Source organism: Stomoxys calcitrans, chromosome 1 (assembly GCF_963082655.1).
Source record: "Stomoxys calcitrans chromosome 1, idStoCalc2.1, whole genome shotgun sequence".
Taxonomy (NCBI): domain Eukaryota; kingdom Metazoa; phylum Arthropoda; class Insecta; order Diptera; family Muscidae; genus Stomoxys; species Stomoxys calcitrans.
Genome location: NC_081552.1, coordinates 10,473,082 through 10,486,485, shown reverse-complemented (window position 1 = coordinate 10,486,485; position 13,404 = coordinate 10,473,082). Strand labels below are relative to the sequence as shown.

The following is a 13,404-nucleotide window of genomic DNA, read 5'->3' as shown; positions in this document are numbered from 1 at the left end:
GCTGCCAGGGTTGGTGAAATTTCGTTGAACTCGTTTCTGCTTAAGGGGCCTGATATGTTGACATCATTGCCATCAATTCTTTTTAAATTTCGGCAAAAGAAAGTGGCAGTATGTGGAGACATCGAAGAGATGTTTCATCAAATTCACATCAGAGCAGAAGATCGTGATGTGCAACGGTTTCTTTGGAGGGATTGTAACCAGGAGAGAGCGCCAGATGTGTACATAATGGACGTCATGATATTTGGTGCCACATGCGCTCCCAGCATATCGCAGTATGTGAAGAATTACAATGCTGACAAATTTCTGGAAGAGTTTCCCCTTGCTGCAAAGGCAATCAAACAAAATCATTATGTGGATGATTTGCTATGTTCTATTGATACGGCTGAGGAGGCAATAAAATTGGTTAAAGATGTGTGCTTTGTACATCGCCAAGCTGGTTTCAATATAAGAAACTGGGTGTCCAATAGCAGGGAGGTTAGGAATGCATTTGCATCTACTCTTTCGGAGAAAGTTAAATGCATAAATTTTAAAGCCGAAAACAGTGTTGAGAAAGTACTGGGCGTTTTTTGGGAGCATGATGAGGATGTTATAACATTTAAAATAGCATCATGGCTTCTGGAGGGTGAATTATTGTCAACCAAAAAAGCTCCAACTAAGCGAGAAATGCTTAGACTAGTAATGTCCATTTACGACCCCCTGGGACTAATTGGACACATAGTTATGTTCGTGAAGGTTCTCATGCAAGAAGTTTGGAGGTCCAAATCGGGGTGGGATGAACCAATCCATCACGAATTGGCGGCAAAATGGAGTCACTGGTTACGAATTTTGCCAGACATCGAAAACCTCAAAATAGAAAGATGCTATCTAAAAACTTTTCATAATTATGAAGGCGTTAATGTCCAGCTGCATACCTTTGTGGATGCCAGCAAGGACGGTTATGCTGCTGTATGTTATTTAAGACTGAAGAAAAATGCCGATGTGGTTTGTTCGTTAGTGACTGCCAAAACCAGAGTTGCCCCAATTAAAATAACGTCAGTGCCTAGGCTTGAACTTATGGCAGCTTTAATAGGAGCGCGTCTAGCGAAGTTTGTGCTGGATAATCACGAAATTGGAATTTCTAAAAAATATTTTTGGAGCGATTCGAAGACAGTTTTGAGTTGGATCAACTCTGACCATCGCAAATATAACCAGTTTGTTGCATTTCGGGTTACGGAAATCCTGGAACTCTCATCAATCAGCGATTGGAATTGGGTTCCAAGTAGAGAGAATGTGGCCGATGATGCCACAAAATGGTCGAAAATTCCAAATTTTTCCGATTCTAGTAGGTGGTTCCATGGACCAGCTTTTTTGTTCCAACCTGAAGAAATGTGGCCCCAAAAGACGGGTTTTAGTGGTAATACAGAGGAGGAACGAATACATACCTCGTACCCAATAAATAAATACGAGCCCATTTTAAATGAGCTGCGATTTTCGAAATGGAATCGGCTGGTGAGAGCTATTGCTTATGTGGTCAAATTTATTACTATTTGTCGAAAAAATGAGCCCAGATGCCAAGGATTAACACTGGATTATTTAAAGAGAGCGGAGCATATAATATATAAACAGGTGCAATCTGTGACTTACTCAGCTGAAATTGCTGCCCTGAATACAAAGTCTCCTGTGCCAAAATCCAGCGAAATTTTTTCAAAAACACCCTATTTGGAGGAAGGGCTTTTACGAGTTGATGGCAGAATAGATTTGGCAAATGTTACATTTGACCAAAAGCGTCCAATAATATTGCCCAGAAAACATTATGTTACCAAATTAATAATTCTTCATTATCACGAAAAATTTCATCATATGCATCATGAAACAGTTGTGAATGAGCTGAGGCAAAAGTATGCCATCTCGAAACTTCGCACCACTGTAAAGACTATTTTTCGTTCCTGTCAATTCTGTAAAATCACCAAGGTGGTGCCTAACCCCCCTCAGATGGCAAAGTTACCTCGAGCTCGTGTAGCTGCTTATGCATCTCCATTCTCTTATACTGGAGTAGACTTCTTTGGGCCCATATTGGTCAGTGTGAATCGCCACAAAGAGAAACGATATGGCTGTTTGTTTACGTGCCTCACTATAAGGGCCGTTCATATTGAGATTGCACATTCTCTTACGACAAGCTCTTGTATTTTGGCTATTCGCAATTTTATGGCGCGTAGAGGTACACCGCATGAGTTCTATAGCGACAATGGAACTAATTTTATTGGAGCAGAGAGGGAACTAAGAGAGGCGCTAGCAGAGGTTAACAAAAACGAATTACTCGAAACTTTTACAACTGCCAACACCAAATGGAATTTTAATCCTCCTGCTTCACCCCACATGGGAGGCGCCTGGGAGCGTTTAGTTCGCTCAATCAAAATGGTTTTGTATAAGATCATGCCCTCAAGGCACCCTACTGATGAGCTACTTTTGAGCATGTTAATCGAGGTGGAAAATGTGATAAATTCGAGGCCGCTCGCATATGTTCCAATTGAAGAACATATGGCAGAAGCTTTAACCCCGAATCATTTTCTTGTGGGAAGCTCCAATGGGCTAAAACCCTTAACTACAGTTTACGACAGTGGAACCTTATTGAGACAGAGCTGGCTTATTTCTCAACAATATGGCAACATATTTTGGAAGAAGTGGCTGGCCGAATATTTACCATCGCTTACTTGTAGGACAAAATGGCACGAGAAATCAAAGGCATTATGTCAGGGGGATTTAGTTATCATTGTAGACCCTTCTTTACCTAGAAATGTCTGGCTGCGAGGCAAAGTACTTGAAACGAGGTTGGCACCAGATGGTCAGGTCCGCAGCGCAAAAATATTGACATGTCGAGGCGTAATGGAGAGACCTGCAACGAAGCTGGCAATTTTGGATGTTGCTGCTCAAACTAAGTCTGACGTAGAAGAAGCTTCTTGTCATACTCCGGGGGGAATGTTGACGCCAATCTCAAAAATGCCTTAATTTAAATTTATAGCAACTCAATTTTGTATCTGTCAGTTCGTAATTATTGATAGGGTTAAGTAACGTAATTATTGTTAGTGTTTAGTAACTAGTAATTTTTAATTAAATGTTTTTAAAATGTCAAGTAGCGTCCTCATTCGCCATATTCTTAAAGTCCATAAAAATTTGCAAGTTGGCATATACGCGGTGTTGCGGATTCAGGAGGAATATTGCAGATAATTATTAAAATCTAGTGGTTTTCATACCAAAAAGTAGGTTACGTTTTTTTTTGTTATAATTTTTGTATTTTACTTGTATGTTTTTATGTAGGAATTTTAATATAAATGCACTTGTGAAATAAATCAAGTCTTTTGTGGAACTGGTGTATTTTATTCAAAATCCCGTGGAAACTGCTAGCTCTGGCAAATTGCCTTCTCAACATGGCCTTTAGACCCACCCTTTATCGGGAGATCGGTCTATATGGCATCTATATCTAAATATAGTCTGATCTGAACCATATTTAGATCAGATGTCAGGATGCTGAAAATAATTCACTGTTTTAAATTTCAGCCAAATCGGGTAATACATAAAGCATTTATGGGCTTCAGACCCTTTATCGGGAGATCGGTCTAAATGGCGACTACATCTTAAATCGACCGATCTAATCTATATTTAGGTCAGAAATCAGGAGGCTAAAAATAACCCACTCTTACAAATTTTACCAAAATCGGGTAATAAATAAAGCTTTTATGGTCTTCAGACCCTTTATCGGGAGATCGGTCTATATTGACCACTCTTTGCCCCGAATTCTTTGCCCCAAAAGTGGATATCTATATTGACCACTCTGTCCTCTTTCAGTTCATGTTTGCGTCTCTAATTTAGTGCCATTTACTGGCTTTTTCCAATTGGATCAACTAAATCCATTTGATAACAGCATTCGAAAATAGCCAGTAGATGGCACTAACATAAATGTTAGTGCTACTACTCGCTTGGAGTGGCTTAACGCCTATAACATTGATCAACATATGGTAGTTGTCCATAAACGACTATATGACTTTAAATCAAATCAGATTGCCATATTAAACGATTAGTTATCCACCACAGAGATAACTAATTTGCCAGTCTATATATTTGGTGCGGTGGCGAACCTTGAATTTAGGTGGTGTTTTTGTGGTAACGAGGGAGGGTCCGCCCCACCCAATATCGAAAAATTATAAAGCCGATTCCTCTTTCCTGACTATATTCCTAATCTACTCCCAAAGACCTTTCATTCGAATCCCATGTTGTCATTATCGTCTAATATGCCTATTTGAAGTGTTTTTGAGGTCGCGGCAGCCCCCTTGTTACTTGGACCCAACTTTGGATATAAAATTTGTATGGTACTTTTGGGGTTGGGGGGAGGGTCCGCCCCCCTTGAGATAGCAAACAAGTAAAAAGATGTTAAGTTTGGATACCCACAACCTCGGGTATACATATAAACCACCTTTAATCAAAATCCATTGTAAATTGCATACCTTATGTCCCATACCTTTTATATCGAAATATGTTCCGATTTGGACCAAATACTTATCGGTACAATTCATTATTCAATTGTCTATAACAAAATATTGGTCTTTTTAGAAGCTATAACTAAAAATAAACCGAACTGAACCGTATGCGACACGGATGTCGAAAAGCCTAACACAACGAACTGTCCCAAATCTCGGCAAAACCTAAAACCGAGCGATCGGTCTATATGGCAGCTATATTCAAATCTGAACCGATCAGAGCCAAACTAACGAATGATGTCGAGAGGCGTAACACAACTCACTGTCCCTAATTTCAGCGAAATCGGATAATAAATGTGGCTTTATGGGCCTTAGACACTAAATCGGAGCATCGGTCAATATGTCAGCTATATCCAAATCTGGACCGATCTGAGCCAAATTCACGGAGGATGTCGAAGAGCCTAACACAAGTCACTGTCCCAAATTTCATCAAAATCGGAAAATAAATGTAGCTTTTATGTGCCTAGGATCCTAAATCGGCGGATTGGTCTATATGGCAGCTATAACCAAATCTCGACCGATGTGGGCCAAATTAACAAAAAATGTCGAAGGGCCTAAGACAACTCACTGTCCCAAATTTCAGCGAAATCGGATAATAAATGTGGCTTTTATGGGCTTTAGACCCTAAATCCGAGGATCGGTCTATATGGTACCTATATCAAAATCTGCAAATCTTAGCCAAATTGACGAAGGATGTCAAAGGGCCTAACACCACTCACCGTCCCAAATTTCCGCTAAATCGGATAATAAATGTGACTTTTATGGGCCTAAGACCCTAAATCGGAGGATCGGTCTATATGGGGGCTATATCAAGATATAGTCCGATATAGCCCATCTTCGAATTTAACCTACTTATGGACAAAACAATAATCACTACAAGGTTTCAGCTCAATATCTCTATTTGTAGAGGCTGTAGCGTGTTTTCAACAGACAGCCGGACAAACGGACAGACGGACCGACATGTCCAGATAGTCCTAGATTTTTACGCTGATCAAGAATTTATATACTTTATAGTGTCTGAAATTGATATTTCGATGTGTTGCAAACGGAATGACAAAATGAATATACCCCCATATTTCGGTGGTGGGTATAATTAAATTGTTATACCCTACAACTAAATTTGTATAGCCTACACCACCACTGTGGTACAGTTTTTTATAGATTTGTGCATTTGTTTGCAACACTAAGAAGGAGAAGAGCTAGACACTTTGATAAGTATACCGATTGACCCAGAATCACTTTCTGATTCTATTTTACCATTTCTGTCTGTCCGTCTGTGAGTCCATGTATTATTGTAACCAAAGTGCAGGTCGTATTTGTTGTCCAATCATCACGAAATTTTGCACATTTTGATAAAAATCGGTTCAGATTTTGATATAGCTCCCATATATACGTATCGCCCGATTTGCACTTAAATAGGCGTACTAGCTACAATTTTCAACGGATCTTCACAAAATTTGGCATAGATTGTTTTATTACTAATTAACATATCTGCCAATTTTCATCAACAATTTTCATCAAAATCGGATCACATTTAGATATAGCTCCCACATATATTAAAGCCCGATTTGCACTTAAATAGGCGTAGTAGCTACAATTTACAACGGATCTACACAAAATTTGGCATGGATTGTTTTGTTACTAATTTTAACATACCTTCAAATTTTCATCAAAATCGGATCACATTTAGATATAGCTCCCACATATGTGCATCGCCCGATTTGCACTTAAATGGTCGTAGTAGCTACAATTTTCAACCGATCTGCACAAAACTTGGCACGGACTGTTTCGTAACTCATTTCAATATGTTTGCAAAATTTCATCAAAATCGGTTTAGATTAAGATACATTTCCCTTATATATGTATAGCCCGATTTGCACTTAAATTGCCGTAGTAGCTAAAATTTTCAACCGATCTGCACAAATTTTGGCACAGATTGTTTTTCTTCAGATTTCTTTCGGTTCAGATTTGGATATAGCTCCAATACATATGTATCGCCCGACTTACACTTATAAGGCTGTCATAAACACAATTAGTAACCGATCTGCACAAAATTTGGCACGAATTGTTTTGTTACTGATCTTAACATATGTGCGAGATTTCATCAAAATCGGTTCAGATTCGGATGTAGCACATATTACAACATATTTATCGCCGGATTTGTACTAATATGGCCGTAGTATAACCAATTTTAAAACGATATATTCGATAGTCAGTTCATATTTAGATATAGCTCTTATATACATATATATTTTGATGTTGCCCGAATTACAATTGTAGAGTAAGTGTAGGATATTATATAGTCGGCTCCGCCCGACTTTTGCCTTTCCTTGCAGGTTTTTGTATACATTTTTAGCAGCATCCATGGTGGTGGGTTCCCACGATTCGCACTTAGCATGCTTTTACTTGTCTTATATAGCTCCCATCTCAACTCCAGATTTGATTTGGTACGTTTATTAAGATAATGCCTTCAGCTATGTTCTTTTTGTGTAAATTTTAGTAATCTCCATAGTAATCGGTTTCCAAGATTCGACCCAGCAGAAGTTTACACGTTTTTAGTTGTTTCGTCTTTCTTCTTCTTTGACCATGAACATCCCATTAAGGAACAGGGGCAAACTTCTCCCCCATCAATGACTGTCCGATTCAAGTTTTAGCTCAATGATAAGGGACCTCCACTTTATAGTCGAGTCCGCACGGCATGTCGCAGTACAACACCTCTTTGGATAGAAGTTTTTACATGACTCCTATGAATGACATAGTACCTCACTAATGCCGCCTGTATTAGAAGGGGACCAACGCTAAAAATTTTTTTCTGATGTTCTCGCAAGGACTCGACCCCAATCGTTCAGCGTCAAACGCAGACAAGCTAACCTCTGTGATACGGTGACCTCTAAATATCTATTTCACATCTGCTCTTATATTTTTATACCCACTACCGAAGGATGGGGGTATATTCATTTTGTCATTCCGTTTGCAACACATCGAAATATCCATTTCCGACCCTATAAAGTATATATATTCTTGATCAGCGTAAAAATCTAAGACGATCTAGACATGTCCGTCCGTCTGTCCGTCTGTCTGTTGAAATCACGCTACAGTCTTCAAAAAAAGAGATATTGAGCTGAAATTTTGCACAGATTCTTTTTTTTGTCCATAAGCAGGTTAAGTTCGAAGATGGGCTATATCTTGATATAGCCCCCATACAGACCGATCCGCCGATTTAGGGTCTTAGGCCCATAAAAGCCACATTTATTATCCAGTTTTGCTGAAATTTGGGACAGTGAGTTGTGTTAGGCTCTTCGACATCCTTCGTCAATTTGGCTCAGATCGGTTTAGATTTGGATATAGCTGCCATATAGACCGATCCTCCAATTTAGGGTCTAAGGCCCATAAAAGCCACATTTATTATCCGATTTCGCTGAAATTTGGGACAGTGAGTTGTGTTAGGCCTTTCGAGATCCTTCGTTAAATTGGCCCAGATCGGTTCAGATTTGGATATAGCTGCCATATAGACCGATCCTCCGATTTAGGGTCTTAGGCCCACAAAAGCCACATTTATTATCCGATTTTGATGAAATTCGGGACTGTGAATCGTGTAAGCCCCATCGACATCCTTCGTTAATTTGGCTCAGATCGGTTCAGATTTGGATATAGCTGCTATATGGACCGATTTCTTGATTTATGGTTTTGGACCCATAAATTCTCATTTATTGTCCGATGTCGCCGAAATTTGGGACAGTGTGTTATGTTAAGCCCCTTGACATACTTCTGCAATATCGCATAGATCGGTCCAGATTTCGATATAGCTGCCATATAGACCGATATCTAGGTTTTAGGTTTTGGGGCCATTCCTTCTTCAATTCTGCCCAGATCGGTCCAGATTTGAATATAGCTGCCATATAGACCGATCTCTCGATTTAAGGTTTTGGGCCCATAAAAGAGGCATTTATTGTCCGATTTCGCCAAAATTTAGGACAGTGCTTTGTGTTAGGCTCTTCGACATTTTTATGCAACTTGGCCCAAATCGGTCCAGATTTGGATATAGCTGCCATGTAGACCGATATCTCGATTTAAAGTCTTGGCCCCATAAAAGGCGCATTTATAATCCGATTTCACTGAAATTTGACACAGTGACTTATGTTAGGCTTTTCGACATCCGTGTCGTATATAGTTCAGATCGGTTTATTTTTAGATATAGCTAGTGTACTTATTAGTATTTGGTCCAAATCGGAACATATTTTAATGATGATATGGGACATAAGGTATGAAATGTTCACCGAATTTTGATGAAAGGGGGTTTACATATATATCCGAGGTGGGGGTATCCAAAGTTCGGCCCGGCCGAACTTAACGCCTTTTTACTTGTTTTGTAAAATCTTTCCTAACCCCATGTTAAGTTGGCCTTGTTGTGTTTAATGATCAATAATTTTTTTCCGTGCATGCAACTTTGTCTGGCATTGACATATTTTATTCCTTCTAGTGACTCAAAAAAATTCCTGATAGTATTGCCTTTCTCCTTGCCAAATACAGAAAATGGCAGCCATCACTTTGAATTTGAAATGTTAAGCAAATACACAAACATTTATGAGTTAATGTTTTAAAAATGGGCGCATGGACGTCGAAGCGGGAGGACTGGCGATGCGCAGGCAAGAAGGTGACGCGAAATGACTTAAAAGTGCCACGTGGTGACACGTTTAGCCCTTAAATTATGGTGTGTTCGACCAGACGATAGACCAAGTGTGGAGTGTAAAGGCGTTTTATCGTTGCCACTCTAAGATAAATACTTTGCAATAAGTTTTCAAATGTCTGCCTGCCTGCCTCCTTGAGTCGCAGGTGTTGAAACGCTGTGCAAAAGGAATACATTATTTGTTACACAACTTTTAAGAGTTTTCCTTGGCATGTCAATTTGTATGCCAGCATAAAGAGGAAAAGCGAATTAGCATTTGCATTAGTTGTTCGTCACTCGTTACTTGTAAGAAATTTGCGATATTCTACACCTTAGGCAAAAATTATGTGAACAATCAAAATGAAATCAGACAGAGCAGGTGCGACTTGTCGAATGTGAATATTTTTTTGTCAGAAGTTTGTTTGTCTAAAAATCAAAATATGTTGCGGTTTTTTTTGGTATTTGCAGTTTATCCAATTTTGTGCAGAAAAACATCTACATCAAAGTTTCTGCATAGAATTATGCTTTAGTTAAGCAACGAAATTTGCATGTCTCCACAAGTGTTGGCAAGAATAAAAATCTATTTGAAGATAGGTAGTACGCTTGTAATGAAATATTTTTTATAAGTCATTAAATTCTCTGTTCTATCAAATCTATAATCAGGTAAGGTAAAGTTAAGCAAGATTTTTTTTTTTATTTAATCATTTGATGACATTTAGTCCTTGTCCTATTCCATAAATACTCATTAAGCTTTTGTATCTCAAATATTCTTTGAAATTCGCAATCCATTAGGCTAGTCCTCATTTAAACAATCATTACCTAAATAGCATTTCGCAAAAGAAATATCCTACCGGCAATGGGAAAAAAAAGCTCCCTTTGTATTCAGCTTAAATATTGCTGTCATAAAATAAATTCCCATTTGATGCAACTCCATTACAATTGAGCCTAATAAAAATACGTAGCGCAATACAAAAATGTATTTGAGCCTATGGTAATGGATCCAATCTCACAGAGTCCTTAAGCAAATGATGCCATTACAGAAAAGCTCTGAAATAGTTTTAATGGGTATTCTTGTTTCGTTTCCATTGATTTCTTGAGCATTAGTTCTGGACAAGGTTAAAGACCTCAAAGAGGTTCTTCTATATTTTATGTTAAAAAACATTCTACTTCAAATCTATTGAATGACTACACATTGAAAAATGATAATTGAGAATTTGTATAAAAACTTCTTTAAAAATCAATTGCAATAGAAGCTGTTGCAAAAACTACTATTTCTACAGTATTTTTTTCGCTGTTTTTTTCTGTATAGGAAATATCTCGAAACTGTCATTAAAAACGATATCAACATTTTATTTCAATAGAAAATTTTTATTTTACACAAAATTTGGCTTTATCCAAAATTTTGTCAAAAATTTATCTCTATTGAAAATGTTGTCAAATTTTTTTCGACTAAAAATGTTATTATACTTTAATTCCTTTAAATTTTCTTAACATTTTATTTCTATAGAAATTTTTATCAAAATTTTATTTCTATAGAAAAATGTATCAAAATTTCATTTCTACAGACAGTTTTGTCCATATTTTATTTCTATAGAACATTTTTTTATGGAAAGTTTGTCAAAATTTCATTTCTATGAAATTTTTATAAAACTTTTATCTATACCAACAATAAAACAAGTAAAAAGGCGTTAAGTTCGGCCGGGCCGAACTTTGTATACCCACCACCTCGGGTATATATTTAACCACCTTTCATCAAAATTCGGTGAAAATTTCATACTTTATGTCCCATATCAGTTATATCAAGATATGTTCCGATTTGGACCAAATATTATTAAGTACACTAGCTATATCTAAAAATAAACCGATCTGAACTATATACGACACGGATGTCGAAAAGCCTAACATAAGTCACTGTGTCAAATTTCAGTGAAATCGGATTATAAATGCGCCTTTCAGGGGGCCAAGACTTTAAATCGAGATATCGGTACACATGGCAGCTATACCCAAATCTGCACCGATTTGGCCCAAGTTGCATAAAAATGTCGAAGAGCCTAACACAAAGCACTATCCAAAATTTCGGCGAAATCGGACAATAAATGCCTCTTTTATGGGCCCAAAACCCTTAATCGAGAGATCGGTCAATATGGCTGCTATGTTCAAATCTGGACCGATTTAGGCCAAATTGAAGAAGGACGTCGAAGAGCATAACCAAACTCACTATCTTAAATTTCAGCGACATCGGACAATAAATGCGTCTTTTATGGCCCCAAAACCTAAAACCTAGATATCGGTCTATATGGCAGCTATATCAACATCTGGACCGATCTGTGCGATGTTGCAGAAGTATGTCAAGGGGCTTAACGCAACTCACTGTCCCGAATTTCGGCAACATCGGACAATAAATGAGCGTTTTATGGGCCCAAAACCATAAATCAAAAAATCGGTCTATATGGCAGCTATATCCAAATCTGAACCGATCTGGACCAAATTGAAGAAAGATGTCCAAGAGCCTAACACAACTCACTGTCCCAAATTTCAGCAAAATCGGACAATAAATGTGGTTTTTATGGGCCTAACACCATCAATCGGAGGATCGGTCTATATGGCAGCTATATCCAAATCTGAACCGATCTGAACCAAACTGAAGAAAGATGTCTAAGGGCCTAACACAACTCACTGTCCCCAATTTCAGCAAAATCGGACAATAAATGTGGCTTTTATGGGTCTAAGACCATAAATCGGAGGATCGGTATATATGACAGCTATATGCAAATCTGAACCGATCTGGGCCAAATTAACGAAGGAAGTCGAAGGGCCTAACACAACTCACTGTCCTAAATTTCAGGAAAATCGGATAATAAATGTGGCTTTTATGGGCCTAAGACCCTAAATCGGCGGATCGGTCTATATGGGGGCTATATCAAGATATAGTCCGATATAGCCCATTTTCGAACTTAACCTGCTTATGGGCAAAAAAAGAATCTGCGCAAAATTTCAGCTCAATATCTCTATTTTTAAAGACTGTAGCGTGATTTCAACAGACAGACGGACGGATATGTCTAGATCGCCTTAGATTTTTACGCTGATCAAGAATATATATACTTTATAGGGTCGGAAATGGATATTTCGATGTGTTGCAAACGGAATGACAAAATGAATATACCCCCATCCTTCGGTGGTGGGTATAAAAAGTATATTTGATTAAAGTTCATTCTAAGCTTTATTAAAAATGCATTTACTTTCTTTTAAAAAATCCGAAATTACTTTTTGGGCAACCCAATATATTCTTGATTGTCGTGATGGCTGAATCGACTTAGAGATTTAGCCATGTCCGTTCGTCTGCCTGTATGTCTGTAGATAGCACTTAAACTGTCAAAGTAGTAAAGCTAGGCGCTTGAAATTTTATACAAATACTTCTTATTAGTGCAGGTTGGTTGCGATTGTAAATGGGCTAATTCGGTTCTTGTTTTGGTATAGCTGCCATTAGGGACGTAGCCAGCCCCACCCAAAATGATTTTGTCTATAGAAAAAATTTAAAAATAATTTATTCTAAACAAAAATTTCATGGGCATTTTTATTATGACAAAATTTCATATTTATAATATTCTACTAAGACAACATTTTGATGAGGCCAGGGTCGCCTTAAAATTATTTTTCTTAGGGACAAAATTGTAATGAAATTCTTAGTATAAGCAAAATTTTAATGACGTTTTTTCTAAAAAAATTTTAATGATACTTTTTTAGAGACATGGGTCACAACTGGACACTATGTGATAGTCAGTTCGCATGGTAGTTCCGCACAACGGCTACTGTGGACGCTGTCTAGACAAGTAGTAGACGATGGCTAGATTCCATCCTAGGGAAGCGGTTTTTTTCCAACTCGGCGGTTTTTTTTTCAACTCGGCGGTTTTGTAGATGTGTGTCTGGGGAGTCTCTTCAGAATCTGAAGAGCTGGTAAAATATCGATGGCAATATCGATATTTAATTTTTTATCTGAATATCGATTGATATTTTTCCTATCGATACTATTCGCAAAGTTTAATTTTGCATGACGTGAACGCTACTGATTTTGGATTTAATCGGTTCAGATTTAGATAGAACTCCCATATATATCCTTCCTTAGATGTAGCCTTTTGGCTGCAGTAGCCACAATTTTGGTCCGATCTTTACAAAATTTTGAGAATGGTGTTTAATTTAACGTCGAAACATGTGTGGAAAATCAAGACC

General features: G+C 37.9%; 2 protein-coding genes across 2 annotated transcripts in view; one reads left to right on the top strand and one right to left on the bottom strand.

Annotated features, from left to right (window-relative positions):
• LOC106090474 (hemicentin-1) overlaps positions 1–13,404 on the bottom strand; it is a 1,337,150-nt gene that overhangs the window by 651,274 nt on the left and 672,472 nt on the right. The gene's annotated exons all lie outside the window — the stretch shown is intronic.
• LOC106084426 (uncharacterized) lies at positions 226–2,985 on the top strand. Its single transcript, XM_059364317.1, has one exon. The coding sequence runs from the start codon at positions 226–228 to the stop codon at positions 2,983–2,985; it is 2,760 nt and encodes a 919-aa protein (XP_059220300.1).